The sequence below is a fragment of the Anas acuta genome, chromosome 3, assembly GCF_963932015.1.
Source record: "Anas acuta chromosome 3, bAnaAcu1.1, whole genome shotgun sequence".
Taxonomy (NCBI): domain Eukaryota; kingdom Metazoa; phylum Chordata; class Aves; order Anseriformes; family Anatidae; genus Anas; species Anas acuta.
The window spans coordinates 84,236,058-84,252,534 of NC_088981.1; the positions used below are offsets into that span (position 1 = coordinate 84,236,058).

At 41.4% G+C, this 16,477-nt stretch overlaps 1 protein-coding gene across 2 annotated transcripts in view; it reads left to right on the top strand.

The window, feature by feature from the left end:
• Nucleotides 1-16,477, top strand: part of PHIP (pleckstrin homology domain interacting protein) — a 111,106-nt gene that overhangs the window by 850 nt on the left and 93,779 nt on the right. For both annotated transcript variants that reach the window (XR_011095225.1, XM_068678117.1), the window contains exons 2-6: nt 53-111; nt 282-311; nt 464-523; nt 9,827-9,977; nt 10,080-10,178. Coding sequence is in view for 1 of the 2 variants with exons in the window: in XM_068678117.1 (XP_068534218.1) it covers nt 53-111; nt 282-311; nt 464-523; nt 9,827-9,977; nt 10,080-10,178 (399 nt within the window). In the remaining variant the exon portion in view is untranslated. The remainder of the gene's footprint in view (nt 1-52; nt 112-281; nt 312-463; nt 524-9,826; nt 9,978-10,079; nt 10,179-16,477) is intronic.

Genomic DNA, 16,477 nt, shown 5'->3' on the forward strand with positions numbered 1-16,477 from the left:
AGAGAGAGGGGGGCTCCGCAGCCCTCAGCGCCTCTCCCCGCTGTCCCCGCAGAGCTCTACTTCCTCATCGCCCGCTTTCTGGAGGACGGACCCTGCCAGCAAGCGGCTCAGGTAGGGGCGGATGGCGCCGCCGGGGCCTGCCGGGGATGGGATGGGATGGAAGGGATGGGAAGGGGGCGGCCGGGCCGGGCCCCAGCCGAGGGCCCTCCCTTCCCTTCTCTCCCTCCTTCCCCCAATTTATCGATTTTATTGTCCCCGTCCCCCTTTTGTTGTCGCCGCAGGTCCTGATCCGAGAAGTGGCGGAGAAAGAGGTAAGCGGCGCCGCTCGCCCCGCCCGCGGCCTCACCCCCCTCTCCCTTCCCTTCCCCTCCCTCCCTCCCCTCGCCCCCTGCCCGCTGTGTGGGGGCGGCGGGGGGGTGCTCACGGCTCTGCCCCCCCCTGTTTGTGTCCCCCCCTCCTGCAGCTGCTGCCCAAGCGCACGGACTGGACGGGCAAGGAGCACCCGCGCAGCTACCAGAACCTGGTAAGGCAGCGGCCGCCGGCCCGGCTCCGGCTCCTCCCTTTTCCCTTCCCCTCCTCTCCTCTCTCCCTTCAGCAGCCCGAAAAATTGAATTTCCCGCAAAAAAAAAAAAAAAAAAAAAAAGACGACTTTAAAAAAAAAAACACACACACACACACACAAACTTCAGGGCTTTATCATTATTATTTATTTTATTTATTTATTTGTTTTTAACCGGGCCCTTCCCTTCGCGTTGTTTGTTGTCCCCCCCCCCCTCCCCTCAGGCGGAGGCGCGCAGCCCCCCCCCTCCCGGCGGGGCGCGGGGCCGCGCCCGCACTGCGCGAGCCGCGGAGGCGCTGCGGACGTCACGGCCGGGCCGCGGGGGGAGGGGGCGGGGCCTCGCGCCTCCGGGGGGCGGGGCCTCCCCGCGGCTGGGCGGGGCCAGCGGGATGGCGGGAGGCGGGGGCGCGCCCGCTGCCCGCCCGTGCACACGCAGCCGGGCGCGCTTTTTGCACGCCGCTGTGCACACGCACGGCCTCGGCCTCGGCCTCGCCGTCGCTCCCCCGGCTTGGGAGCTGCAGCTGGAGGCGTCCCCGGCTCGCTCCCCAGGAGCCCCGCGGGGCTTGCTGCTCGTTGTGCACCAGGAGAGCCGGAGCGGCCAGGCGCACAGCCCAGGTTTGCTGCGCTTTCTTGCCTTGTTTTCCTCGTTTTCCCCCCTTCCTCTTTCCTTTCCTTTTTATCTTTTATCTCTCAGTGTGTGCTTTGCATCTCAGGTACAGATCTGTTATAGAAAAGGTACTAAATCCCTTTACTTGGCACAAGTCGCTCCCTTGTTGTGTTTTATCCTTTAAAGAGGTGGAGGTGCAGTCTCAGTGTATGGTGGGTTTGGGGTTCTTTTACGTAGCCAGTGTAAAAGAGGATGTAAAGACAGAAAGTGAGAAGAAAGACATCTTAAAGGTTAAGGTAAGAAGCTCTAATGACAAGTTCATTCAGACCCTTCTTTGTTGGGATGCAGATGGATACTAACTTCAGGCCTGTCTCTGCTAGCATCAACATACGTATATTTTCTGTTATCCTGTGAACTATAGTAGTTGAGAGGACAGCAATTAAGATGTCTGAGTTGTGCCTGTTAGCAACTTGTTGCCCCTATTGTTTTCGTTACAGGTACGCTGTTGTATAATTCAGTCTCTGAATTTCTGAATAACGTTTCAGGGGAAGAGTGAGCCCTGCTTGTAGTGTTCATCAAAGCAAGGTTTCCCTTTGAGCTTTCGGGATGTTTGTAGTGGTTCTGACCTCCACAACTGAGATTTAGACATGTAGAGAACTTTTGAGCTCATGCAAAAGGAGAGGGAACAGCTCCCATCCATAATGCAGCCAGTAAACACCGGGTCGCGTGAAGGTTGTTTTGAACATGCATAGGTGAATATGACAATGTGAATTATGGACTTTTCTTTGGATTGGAACAATTTGTTTACTGTATTTCTTTTTCCTGAACCAAGAGGTGAATTCGCCGAGGCATTGTAAATGCATGTGGTTGTCGAAGGCCGTGTTTTCTATTTCAAGCACCAGTCACAAGCTGAGTGGTAAAACTTGGCACAAGTCATTCCCTTATTGTGTTTTATCCTTTAAAGAGGTGGAGGTGCAGTCTCAGTGTCTGGTGGGTTTGGGGTTCTTTTACGTAGCCAGTGTAAAAGAGGATGTAAAGACAGAAAGTGAGAAGAAGGAAATCTTAAAGATTAAGCTAAGAAGCTCTAATGACAAGTTCATTCAGACCCTTCTTTGTTGGGATGCAGATAGATACTAACTTAGAATAGGTACGTAATGACGTGAGATGTACATCTCGTAATTTGGACTTGATTCCGAATCCACATGCTCGTGGTAATTGGATCCATATGGTGGTAATTGGGTCCCTTCTCTTTTCCTACTTTTCTTAACAAAGCTTTCTTAGGCTGGCGGTAAACATTTGTGTGTCCTTCTCCACTTTGCCCCTACCTGGAAACTGGGGGAGGAGAGAAAAAGCAGTTGGTTACTTTGGTACTTCTCTCCTTCCTGGATGTTTGCTCTGGCTTTGGTTGTCAAAGATGTGTGAGCTTAGTATCACTTGACGTTTTAGGCTTGTGAAAACTGGCACAGAAGTGCATTTGCAAGGTGAAGGTTGTTTCATACAAAAGAAGTGTTTTTCACAATGTCTTGTACACATTAAACAAAAACTCATTTAACTCCAACTCAGGAATCTTTCGCTGCGAAGCTAGAAGTTGATGTTGATTTAGCCCATGTTCTTTCATTCCTCTAATGATAACATAGCAATAATGTATCCATATCTTTTTTTTCTGCCTTTAAGATGCTGACTTTTCTTTCTGCAGAGGGCATGTTTTGTCATGTGCTGGCACCGTTCCTCTGACTTGAATACCTTGAACTTTCACTAAACTTCACAGAAAGGGCTGAGAAAAGCTAAGAACCAAAAGTACCGATCAGTGTGACTCAGTGTAACGTTAGGAGCCCGACTTTTACTCTGGAAGGGAGTAAAGGCTCTGTGCAACAGCTGATGGGATTTAACCCCAAGCTTCTGTTCTATTATTTGCAAACCCATGCCATTTATTATGGATGTAATTATGTGGATCTAGTGGAGCATATCTTTTCAAGATATTGTTCCTGGTTTTGTCCTCTTTTTGAAAACATTTATTTATTATAAGAGTTAACTTTCAAATACTAAACCAAAACATGTAGTCCTAATATATTTTATTTCTGTGGCTTAATTTGTGCAAATAATCTTAAATTGGATGCAGTTTTCATCTCGTAAATTACTTAAATTTTTCTCTTTTGGCCAGTGAAAACAAACATTTCATTTTCTTATAAGCTAACACCACGCTGTGCGGGCTTGTAATGCCACAGGGAAATGCATGAGTTCAGAAATGCTCTTCTGTGGTTTGTTTTCTTTAGCATCTTTTCATAAAACTCTAGTATTCCTATATATTTTTTTTCCTGTAGTCACTATTTGGAGCATAAACTACTTGATTCTTGCTCTGAGGCTGAGGTCTCTTATTCCAGAGTGCCAAGTCAGTGTTTCTGTTGCCAGCCCTACACCTGTGCACTAGGGCCAAAGACTTTCTGCGAATTGCATCCCTGGTGCATAGCATACAGCCTAAGTACCAAGGGCGCCCAGACTCCTCAGGTCTCAGGATGTTTTTATTTTCATGTATCAGCTGTGAAAACTTATTGAACTGCTATTTTTCTTTTCTTCTTGAGAGGCAGAGGATTTCTCCTGATAGGGGATGAAAATTGAGGGCTCTTGAGAGGGTTAATAGCTCACTTGAGCAGAGTTGAGGGAGCCTTCTGAATTGCTGATAGGCTTTAAAACATGTTTATTAGGGCCCGGACACACAAACAAGCTCTGGTGCATCATTTGACTCCGGGGTAATTGTTTTTTCATGTTGCAGTTTCGCTGTGGGTGTAGCTGATCTAATTGTGTGCTGTTGCTGAAAGCCATCCAGTCCCGCTGCATCCTTTGTGTGCTCATCCAAGTGTGCAGGCAGTCAGATAAGGGAGCTGAACCGTCTGAGAAATGAGCAGCACAACGATGATTTTCAGATGATTCAGCTGGCTCCGTGTGCTCAGCACCACGTGGGCCTTATACCATCAGGAGGGAGATGGTCAGAGGGCCTGGGGGATCTGCTGGAGATGTTTTCTGGGGCAAGCTGGACTTTGGCTGGCTGAAGGTGACTTCAGATTCACTGTAGCCATTCAAAGCTATCACAGGGATGTTTTAGGTCTTTTAGGGTGCAAGCACCACAGTGTATACACTCAGAACTATCGTGTTAACTTGTCTGTCTTACCTGAAATATTCAGGTATCTGTGATTTTCTCTGCTGGATTTTATTTCTGTTGGTGGTGGTTGAGGAGGGAGAAGGCAGAGAATCCCCATCGAACAGGATGATAGTGCAGCAGATTTAGCAGGCAGTGCAACACGCTTTGTTGTTCTCCGAGATTGTTTATTCCTATCTTGCTGACGTTTGTCACCTCCTCTTCCCCTGCCCTGAATTATTAAATGTGGTTTGGAGTGAAAATGAAGGGCTGTGTATTTAGGCCATTCCAACCTTTGTTCTTTGTAACTTTGTGCACCTTTGTGTAACCAAGTGTCAGGGGACTGGGACATTGACACCGTATGCTGTCACTGTGTTTCATTGTTCTTATACTTTCTAACACAGAAAGGGCTTCTAGGCAGTGCTGTGGTTACTGTTTAATAATTCTCTTTCTTAATAAGTAACCAAATAGTCAGTGGCTTGTTTCTTCAGGAAGTCTTGGGCTGAAAAGGTATTGGATGGAATAAGGAAGAAAAATGAGACTTAAATCAAAGAGCTACCTCATCTAGTTGTTATTTACAGTATTTTGAAGGTCTGTGTGCTATTTGGGAAGGTGGTCTGAAAGTCTTAGATATGGTGGTATGAAAACCTGTGCAATGGTTGGGATCCTGGGCAGTGGTTTTGTTCTCATTATCAGTGTTGCTGTTGGGCATATGTAAACTTAAGTAACTGCTTTTTAGTTCTACAACACCAGCATTTCTGTCCTGCAGATTGCTCCCACAGCTGGTAGTTGAGATGGTGTTACAGCCTCTCTGTTAACACCATTATATTTTAATGATGAATTGTGCAAAGAACCAGTTCCCTTTGATTACCTCAGGAGCAAACCAGTGTGTGTCAGCGAGCTGCTTTACACTTGTTCTTTCAGGCTGAGACTAAGCTGGTGAAAGATGGATTAAAGAGGACTGTTAATTTTCTAAGGTGCACCTTCTCTTAAAGAAGAAGAAAAAAAAAACACAAAGGTTTGGAATGAGTCTAGTATAGACACACAGGTACAGCTGTGCTGACAGGAGTATGTAGAGTTGAACATTTCAGTCCACGAGGCTGAAAGTGCTACTCCACTTGTTCATAACTTACCATGTGGTAAGTAGCAAGCTTGCAGCAGCTCGTTTATACTGAGCTTTGGAGAAATTTATCTGCTCTGGTCTTGCCTACTAAAAGTATTAAGTAGTTGAAAAACAAATCAGGTATTCTTAGGACAGCTGTTTTTTCGTGTGGGTCTATTTCATGTTAAAATAAAAGGCATTCTGTAGGGAGCACTGGCTAACTATCCCTGTGCTTTTAAATCATGCGTTGTTGAAGGTACACCAGAAATAAATGTTTCTGGGAAAATCGCTAATTCTCGAACTCTCACCTCTGTTGTTCCATCCCCCCCATCAAAATGATTCAGAGAAAAGTAATTGCATGTTATTGCAATCCCTAATTTTAAGGCACTAAGGCAGTAGCTAGCGGTACGGGGTTCTCAATTTGATGGATGGCCTGATATAGTACAACAATTACTGTAACTCAATTTGGAGCTTGTTTTGGGTAATAAATTGTACAGCGCAGTAGTTAAAGCTGGCTTGGCTGCTGGTTTTAGTAAGGTTGAGCTCCCATCTCTTGAAATAAAAGTAGCTGGCTGACTTAGGTCCTGGTGAATGTCCGTGTGTGCTGTTAGACTCGCAGCAAAGCCTGCGAACTGGTACCATGGGGGGGAAACCAGCAACGCCTTGGAGAACGTTTCAGTATGCGTAGTGCTTGGAGGAGGCTCCAGAAGAGGGTTATATTTTACTCGGTGTCTAAAAGAGTCTGTGTGTAACTGAATTATGCATTGCAAATTTAACTAAGGAGTCTAGGTTAAATTATGGTTCTGTTGATTCATTCATTGTGATTCTGACGCTGAATTATTCTGCAGAGTCATGCAGAATGAACATATAAGCACTTATGTCTATTTCCAAGGTAATAATGTTTTGAATGTTAGTCCAAATAGCTGTCTAGCTGCGTTTAGTGTATTCTCGTGCAGTTCATCTGGGATAAGTAAAGCTGGGGGTAGGAGATGAAGGGTGAGCTTGAGGGTAATGCAGCTTCTTATTGTCTAGGAAATATTATTCATGCTGAACGTCTGAAAATGTTGTGCTTTCTAGTGGTTCTGATTCTTATTATAGTAAGGTTTAAGAAGTATTGCTAACTTGTTTTCTGTATGTTTTGAACTAGAAGTGAGTTAGCTCGTCCTTTTTCTCACAAAAGCCTGTCTTCTGCGTTCCTGCTGGAGGAGCAGGGCAGTTAGATGGTGCAGACAGCCTAATGGGAGGAGGACAGAAACCAGCTAGAATTTCATCTAGGTGGGGCTGGCAGGAAAAAAAAAATCTGTGTTTATTTACTGCTTGACATCACGATTTTGGCATAAAATTTTAAAATTCGTGTGTGTAGAGTCCAGTCTGCTTTTCATTTAGAGCTGCATGAATTTTAAATACTTGTACATCTGTCATGTGTTTTTTTTCCTTCCACTTTCTCCTTTTGGGATCAAAACAAATTTCCATCATTCTATTGGCTTGTCACAAGCTCTTCTATTTTTTACAAAGCTTGTAAAGTATCCTTTTAAGGAGTAATTTTATTTCTTTTTTTTGTCACTTAAATCTGACTTGGAAGTACTTAATTTTTAAGAGGGCAGTAGGTATATTTTATGTTGGTTTTAGCTTTTTTATGGTTTGTCAAAAAGGGAGGAATTGTCGAACTAAGATAAATTTAAGTACTTTTTTCATTTGTGACTTCTACTGTAATGCGTGTAGTCACATCCACAAATGAATAGTGTTGAGATTTTTTTTATCAAGGAGAAGAAAGTACCCTGAGAAAACTGACTTTATAATGTGTTTTTAACAAATTTTTTAAGTTCCCTCATTTACTTTTTTTTTTTTTCTATAGGAGAAAAAGGGAAGGAGCAGGTCTAAATGAAACTTAAAATGAAATAAGAGGCTTTTACCTTAGCAGAATTTTACAGATAAATAAGCCTTATTTTACTTTTTAAAGATTTCCTCTGTGCTTTTGTCTTACATCACCAATGGTACTTTCTTATACATGGTTCCTGGAATTTGTTTTATAAACTTCCTGGAACTGCCAAGCATTTAAATGGCCTGTGCCACTCATTCGATTTTATTTTTGTTTAGCATACAGCTCGCTTGGTAGTGTTGAATCAGTTTGTTAACGAGCTGGGCTTAGTAGCAAACAACGATTACTCAGAAAAATGCTGTTCAGAAGTATCACGGTACTGCTGTGTAACGTGGCACGAACGGCTGTGTTCTCACAAAGAGACTGTGGTGTGGATAAAAGGTATGCCTTAAGATGCTCGTACCTACTAAAAATGTTAAGAATAATACAAATAGATTCCCCTTTTTCCAAATCATTTGCTTCAGAAACTGCAGGAAGAATTGAGCCTACCTTGTTTCTGCTACACCACAAAAAAATGAACACATGGCTTCTGACAAATCATGAGACGGATGACTCAAGATGCGAGCTAGCTGTAGTTTGGGAATGTGTCAAAGCTGATTTGCTTCATTTGCTTTAGATTTTGTGCACTTGTGAGGATGCTTAAAAAAAAATAAATGTGTTGAGCAGGATAAAATGACAACCATGTTATAGGTAGCTCAGTGCTGCTATTTGAACAGCAGCAACAAAACCTAGTTGTTAGTCTTTGAGAGGTAAGTTCAGATTCCAGAGTTGTGAAGTCTGGATGCAGATAGATCCCTACAAAGGGCTGTATTCGTTAAGTTTTTGTGCTCCTTTTCATAGGAGCAAAGGAGAATAAAAGCCAAGGAAATAGATCTGGGCTGTTGATGGTGGGAACTGTATGTAGCTTTGTCACTACTTGCAGCTATTCTAATATTTTAGGGCACTGAAGCGTGTGTTTTGACTGTGATTCCTCCTTCTCCAAAGAGAAGCGAGTTTCATTTGCATGTTACTGATAAGAAAAATGAATCAGAATCACAAGTTCTCAGTTCAGTGAGATTATTTTTTTCTCTCATTTACGAGTGCCTCTCTGATGTCATTAAATTTACCCGAATGAACTAATCTGTATAATCAACTGCAGCTTTTCAGCGTTACTTAAATAATTTCTAATATTTTTTTAAAAAATAAGCCTTTATTTTTTTAAAACTTGAATTTTCAAAGTCATTTGACTTTGGGGTAGTCAATCAAATTCAGCAGCTTGCAAGACCTTCTGCAAATGAAATGTGATTCATGGAAGAGTACCATAAGAGAAAACTTTTCCTCCTTCACTGGAAGGCTGGGGTGGTGGGAATTCCCAGTGTAAGCAGGGCTTTTCCAGAGCCCGTTTCAGAGGCCAGCAGCCTTTACGTTAGCAGATTGTTGGAATACAAGAAGCGGTCACAGCGTGTCAGCAAGGGAGGAGCACGTCTGATGAAGAATGAGGTGTATTCCTATTAATGGGCTGTAGTACAGAAGCATCGGTCTGCCTAAAATGTCAGTCAGCAAACCATCACAAGCTTTTGCTGCAATGCTTTTGTTTTCTGCAAAGTAAAAGTAAACCTGTGAAAACATTTTGGGCTGGGTGAGGGTTTAAGCTATTACATGCCACTGTTGTACTAGGACATAAGAAGATTGAGTTTCTATTCTCCCTCTTAGTCATCTTGTTTTAAATATTCTTTGCTATGTTTTAAGCTGGCAATAACTTATGCATTTTAAAAAATACTTTTTCTTAACAGAAAGCTTTGTGTTAATGGGATTTTACTGTTGCCATGTATGTTTCAAAGCTTTTATGTAAAGACATATAAGATGTTGTACAAGGTGATCTTTTGATCTGTAATTATGGTAGTTCAAGAGAATGGGCTGTTTTTGTCTGGGCTGCTGTTAATAGTGGTTTGACGTTGTTATAATCATGTGAGAAGGTCTGCTGTGGGTAATAGGAGTGAGCTTTGGTACCCTGCAGCTGGAAACTGAGCAGTGGCAGAAAGAGGTTTAAAAAAAATCCATTTGTGGTCCTTCAACAAGGTCTTGTGAATTTAGGCAAGCTGTGGCAGGATGCTTCTGTGTCAAGTGTCTGTCCTTTACAAAGCCCTGGTACTTGCTTAGTGCATGTGAATCTTCCAGTAACTGTAAATATTGCTGTCCTTAGAATCCTTCTCTCATTCTTCTGTTACAGTAATTGAAATCGACCAGACAGATAATTAAATGTAATATTGAATGTTCTTTACATTTTTCACTGTTACAAAGCAGCTTATTAGTCTTTGACCAACTGTGCTTTAAACTCTTAGTAGATAGCAACGGTTCTCTGTACAAGTAGCGTGCTCTGAATAGAAGAAATTAATTGGGACCAGCTGGGATGAGTTATTGTACTTAAAGGTCATTATGTTTTTATCTTTCATATACTATAATTTTCTTTAAGATTCGTGTAATGATCTGGGGAAAAAAAAGGTGGTAATTTGTCCAAAATATGACTCTTTCTCATCAAATGTTTTGTTTACTCTTTCGTATAATAGGTGAAATATTACAGACATTTGGCACCTGATCACTTGCTTCAAATATGTCATCGACTAGGACCACTTCTAGAGCAAGAAATTCCCCAAAGTGTCCCTGGAGTGCAGACGCTATTAGGAGCTGGCAGACAGTCTTTGCTTCGTACAAACAAAAGTATGAAAACTGTGTGAGAGTTCTGAGAATTCGGTATATTTCATGCCCCTTCTGCGATTTTGTGCAAGGAAAAACATCTGTTGTGTAATTCTTCTAAAACAGGTTGCAAGCACGTTGTATGGAAGGGATCTGCTCTTGCTGCATTACACTGTGGGAGGCCTCCAGAGTCACCTGTAAACTATGGCAGTCCACCGAGCATAGGTAAGCCAAATTTATTACAGCATTGCCCTTGCACTACCTGGCTCCCAGGGTAATTGATTATAGTAATGACGAGAACTTAGTGGTAGTGGTTCTGTTTGTTTGGCTGTTTGTGTCATATGTCTTCTGTTAAATATTACTTTTTTATTAAGATGTCATAACTGGCCATATTCCCCACTTTGTATGTGGGGGGGAAGATACTGTAAATTTATGCACCAGTTCTGCTCTGAAGTTACTTATTTTTTTTCTTTGAAGAATGCAACTGAAAAAAATTACATTTCAGCAGTGAATATATACAAATAAAACTAATTTATTAAAGGTGTAATAATGCTGTCAGTAGATAAATAATTCATATGCTGGACCAACTTAAAACCAGAATGACATTGTCTGCACCCATTGTTGGACAGAATAAGTCACAGAGACTGGTGATGGTTTTCTTTGGAAAAATTTAAGTGTCCTGTAGAAGTGATTCTTTCTGCTCTTTGGTCTCTGCAGTAATTTTGTAGCTCTGCTTTAGTTTGCTGTGTTACTTCACGAAGCATGTGCTGTCTGTCTTGCTGAGAAACTGGAGGAGGCTAGTGTGTGTATACCTTATATATACACATATAATTAATATATATATCTAGTTGCTATTTTTAAGCTCTCATATCTTTGTCACTAAAATATATTCTGTTAGCTTTCAACCTTTTAACAAGAAGATGCGTTTTCTTGTTCTCAATTGCTACGAGGATGGAGATGTGGTGTTTTAGGAGATTGTTTAAAGAGCATCCTTTTCCTTTTGCTGTGGATAGGAAAACTGGGCAAAATCACTTGTCTTTTCATCTTTTTCTGCTGCTGCCTAGGGGGAGGTTAAGGCCAGATGCCAAGTGCAGTGTTGGATGAGGTTGGAAGGAGGGTAGATACCCGGTTTTTAATCAGCTCGTTCACATTGGCTCAGCCCCTGATCATTTTGTCTCCGTTTCAGAGGCAGCTCTTTGCACCTTTACAAGGGTGTGTTGTAGTTTTCAGTGATTAAGGACTTGTTTACCCTTAGCTTACACCCCTATTCTTGTCTCCTGTGTAAGTAAAGTTTGATGAAATCTAGTGAACAGCTAGCACAGGGTGCCATTCTTTTTACTTTTTAGGATGAGTGATTGAAGATACGCTTAGTATCTTTTTAAGCTGTTATTTTGATCTATAATCTACTCTTTGTTAAAACTATTTGTAGGAAGAAAATCTGAAAATATGATGTATATTAATACTAGTATTTCTCCATAGTTTAGTCAGGGGGTGGCCTGATTTTTCATCCGTACATATGTGCATGAATATTCAGAAAATCATATTCGAAAATTCTTACAAGTCTTCAGAGTACATCAAGCATCTAATTGCTTCTAAAGAGACAGGACAGTGGTTAGTCAAAGGTAGGCCTCAAGCTAATTTACACCTCCTTTCCTGAAAGCTATTTAAGCACCTGTTTAGTCACTGTAAAGTATAAACACCATGTGGCTGTAAGAGGAGGAAAAAAAATTCCCAGAAGCTTTCTCTACATTTCATGAGCAACAGCAATGATATACTGACATTTTTAATTAATTTTTTTTTTTTTAAATCACAAATCAAGGGCATAAATATGCAATCCAAAATTCTTTATTGGGCATAGGGGCTCTTTTTAACACATTGGAGCTTTAAGAACCTGGGAGACTACTGGAGACGAGAGAACAAGTTGAGATGCCTTGAGGAGTAAGTCACAGTCCAGCAGCAGGTTTCTGGATCAAATCAAACAGTTCCTTGCTTAAGCAGTCTTCAGTTTTGTGCTTCTGTGGTGCAGTGTATCTCTGATAAAAGACAGGCTGCTGTGAAGGCCATGGTGAAAAAGAGAAAACTGAAGATAGGTTGGGTGAGCTACTAAGTAGCAATGGACAAATAGACAGCTGGGTGCTGTACAGAACAGAGGTATTTTAAATGGGATATCTTGCCATTATGGGTTTTTTGAAGTCTGAACTCCTTTTGAGGAATATTGGTAGCCTGTAAGGTTTCCATAAATTGGGATATTTAAAAAAACATATTTATATATAAATAAAATAAAACTGAGAATGCTAAATTTGGGCTCTCCAGGTTATTGCTGGTGTTCTAAGAATCTCCAAGTGAAACCTCACAGCACGTACCAGCATGCTTTATCCAGAGGATTACGGTTCAGTCTTAAGCTGAAGCAGAGGCACGCTACAGCTAAGAAGCTTTGAAGTCGAGCGCTGCCAACTTTGACTTGGTCAGATGGCAAAGTATTTGGTGTTCTAGTGGCTCTTTTATTTTAAGGCACAAGTTGCATACTTCCCATGGTACTTTTGTAGGTGCTTGGGATATAGGGAGAGGACACAGCGTTACTGGCTTTTCAGAGCTTCCTCAGCTAACCTGTGTGTTATCCCGAGGTGGTTCACCAAAACCCTCCTGTAGTACCTACTTGCATTGAGTAGGTTTTAGTTTACAGACGTTATTTTGGTATTCATTTAAAGAATAGTTTCTATGTTGTGCTCCAGATGTGGAGGAAGAAGTGCTTGTGGCCGAGTATTTCCCTTTCTGAGTGGCTGTACGCAGTTGTGAACATTGTGAACTTAGAAAATCTTGGGCTGGATAAGCAGCCTTATCTGCAAGGTGTCTGGAGGACAGAGCTGTCTAATGGCTTAGATTTCCTTTGTAGTGGTTGTCTTAACTTTTTCAATACTTGGCAATGTGTTTTAAAACATATTTGAAATCAGAGCAGCAGAAGAAGCAGACTGTTCTGCTTTGTACTTTGGCTTAATCCACGGTACATATTTTTTTTTAAGCAGAAAAGACCAGTGCATGAAGTCTCTGTCAGCTAGATAGCAAAGAAACTTGTAGTTGCCACGGTAGAGAAGTTAACTGTTAGGAGAAATAACTTTCAGGCTATTTATAGGAAGAACACGTACGGCTTCTTAAGTAGATGTTATTTTTATTGAACCTTTTGCAGAGCTCTGAATACTTGCAAAATTATAGTTATTTCAACATACCACGTTTTTCATGACCAATAATTTCCTTTTCTGAATGTTGAGATAAGTGCTGGTAACTGCATGTTTTCAACTGTGAAGTGTATTTGGATTTTTTGGATGTCTGGTTCAGACCTGTGCATTAAAGCATTTGCATTTGGTTTATCCTCTTCTAGTCTGATCCTTTGAATGAAACTGGGAACCGGAATGACACTTTTTATAAATAACGTTAGATACTAGATTCCATTTTCTTACATAGCTAACCCCTTCTCCACTAGGAGAGCTGCATTTTATGTATTTGTGCAACAAAACGTTTGGAAACTCATGTTCTCAGGGCTGTATGTATTTCACATGGAGAGCCCGCAAATGGTTGAGGAATGGGAAGAAGCATTTCAGTGTTGTGCAAGCTTTATCCTTCGTTTACGTCTTTCTAAGCATATTTGCACGTTTCCTAGTTTGATGGACCGATGTAATTACGATGCTGAAAGGATACTCTTTAGTTTAAAAATTTCATGCACATTGTGCCAGCTGCCTTCTAAGTAACTTCTATACGCAGTTAAAATACATCTGTACAAATACGTGCTTCGGCAGAGAACTATAAAGCATTTGTAGAATATGATATAGAGAAACAAAACTTGGGTAATAAATAATGTTTTTCCAGTTTATATTGTTTGTGCGACATAAGCACTAAGATAGTTAATTAAGAACACAAAGAGCTATGTCATATGTTCTTTTGTATTGTTAAAGATCCCTGCAGGAACAGAAATGGAACTCTTTCAGTAATTTTCAGGAACTGCTGAAAAAGCACAGAACCAAAGCTTAAAGCCGTGAGTTCAAAGCTCTTGGGAAGCTGGTCATTCATGTGTGAAGAGCTGAATGAGGCTGGCTGCTCGTTCCCTGATAATGAAGAATGTTTTTCTTGATTGATGAATATATCTGCCTTTGAGAAATACTATTTCATTGTCTTGCTGAATAGTCCTCCTTGATAAAAGTTCTGAGAGATTTTCTGTTTTTCTCACAGTTTTATTATTAAATGATCCTGCTGTTTCGGCTGTAAACAGGACGTGATGTTCTGCTAGTGGTGTAGATGTTTGTTTTTTAGAAATTTAGTAAATACTTTAGGCCTAAAAGCTAACCTAAGAGTACTTTGCATAATATGCTCCTGTTACTATAAAAACAAACAAACAAAACCAAAATAAACTAACCCAAAAGACCAGCTTTAGGTTTTGAATATTAGCGATGCAATACATTTAAATTATCTGTGTAAACTAACGTTGTTACCTGTGTTTGTTCAAGTATAAAGTGAATTATACTAAAATAAATGCCTTCTTTTTATGCAAAAAGAAACGTTATAGAGGTCCTAAGGTCCTAATATGTTGAGTGAGATATGTAACAAATAAGTAATATGCTGGGTGTAAGCAAGACTATGCTGAAGATAGGGAAGAGTTTGGAAATGCTGGGATTGCACAGCTTTTGTTTGTTGTTGTGTGCTACCCTTGCAAGCCTCTTGCCTCTCATTTCTCTAAATTGGTAAGGGTTTGGTCACCTACTTTCACTGAGCAGGTAAATTTTATTTGCAAAGTTTTGGGTGTACATAGACATGACATACACTCAGATATGCTCCAGTGAGAAGCCAGTATGCCTTTACCCTGCCCTGAGACAAGTTCTTGCTCAATCAGTTGCTAGCTTTATGTCATCATTGCCTATAAGCCAGAAGACGTGGAGTACTGCGTAGAGTGTGGAAGTCAAACAGAGAAATGGTGGGAAGGTAAAAGTCAGTTCAAGCTGCTTTTTTGATCCTGGATATCTTGACAGAAGGGGTGGAGGAGGGAAGAAAACCTGAGTGCGTGACACATTTAATGTTATTAGCTTAGGCAGCGACAGGAGGAGTCTGGCAGTCTTGTTGTTTTAAACAACTGTAAATGCCTTGGTATTCACTAGAGGTGTGCCCAGGCTCTCAAGCTATGCAACTCATTTCGTTATGGCTAAGAGTTGTGAATAAAATGTGTTTCTCAAGTGTCCTTCAAGATCTGCTTTGAACCTGCTTCCATTTCTGTGTGAATGGAGGAGGAACAAAGGTGGCTGCTGTTCTTCAGAATAGAACTTTAATTAAACAGAACTCCAGAACGAAAGAAAATGAAAAATAAACCATAAAGACTGCCATATGTGTTTTTTTTGTTTGTTTGTTTTTTGTAAAGTAAAGCACATTACTCTCCCCCATTTTTAATGGCATATTTCACATTCAAGGATAAGACTGTGTAAATAAGGTGATGAAGCTGGTCGCTTGGATAAAAAAAAAAAGTGAAAAAAGCCAAGGGAAAAAAAGGTCAGCACAGCTAATACTGCACTGTCTTTCAGACACCAAAATTTATCTCTCACAGATTGCTGTATTTCTCTGAGCTGCTTGTTCTATTTTGGGTGCGGAGTTAGAGACATGCTAAAACTTTGAAGGCATTCAGGTTGGTGCCTGCCGCGTGCCTTTTGAGTGGGAGAAAGCCTGATACAATCTTTCACAAGCTCTATTGAGAACTCCTACCATTTTACATTCAGCAGCTTTATGTATGTTAAATTTTAAATTGTTCTGAGGGAAAGCAAAAAATTAAGGTGATCTTGATTCAGAGATGTGGTTTTCAGATTAACGTTGTTAGTAGCAGTGAATCATAACAGTAGAAGTGAGATTTTAAAAATTTCCATTTTACTAAGTTGTCTGAGGAGCCCAAGTCTCTGTTTGGTTTATGTTTCTAAGTGACCTTTAAAAATAAATAAATGTATTTAAGTGTTGGCCTTGATGGGTGCAGAATCCCATGTTTCTCATTGCATTCATCTGCTGCTTTCCCCCATACACTTTTTTTAATCTAGTGAAGGGCTGTAGTAACTTGTAGTTGACCTTGCTTTCAAAGGGGAGGCTGGACCCGGTGACTTGCTGAGGTTGGAGTGGATTTGTAGTGTTCTGCGACTGCAGTAATAAAAGTCAGAGCTCTTCTGGCATTGAATCTGGGGAAGGGCATGAAGGAGCACACAGGGCTTCTCCAGGTGGCTGAACAGAGTTGCCCAGAGAGGCTGTGGAGTCTTTCCTTGGAGATCTTCAGAAGCCACCTGGACGTGGTCCTGGGCAGCCTGCTCTGGGTGGGCCTGCTTAAACCAGGGGGTTGGAGCAGGTGGGCTCCAGAGGGTCCTGCCAGCCCCAGCCCTTCTGGGATTTGGTACGAGCAGAAACGTTTGGCTCAAAGGATTGACTGGCAAAAGGGTTTACTGCTGGTGCACACAGGGGCTAACATTAGGGCCGGCACTGTTTAACATCTTCAGTAGTGACTTGGGTGATGG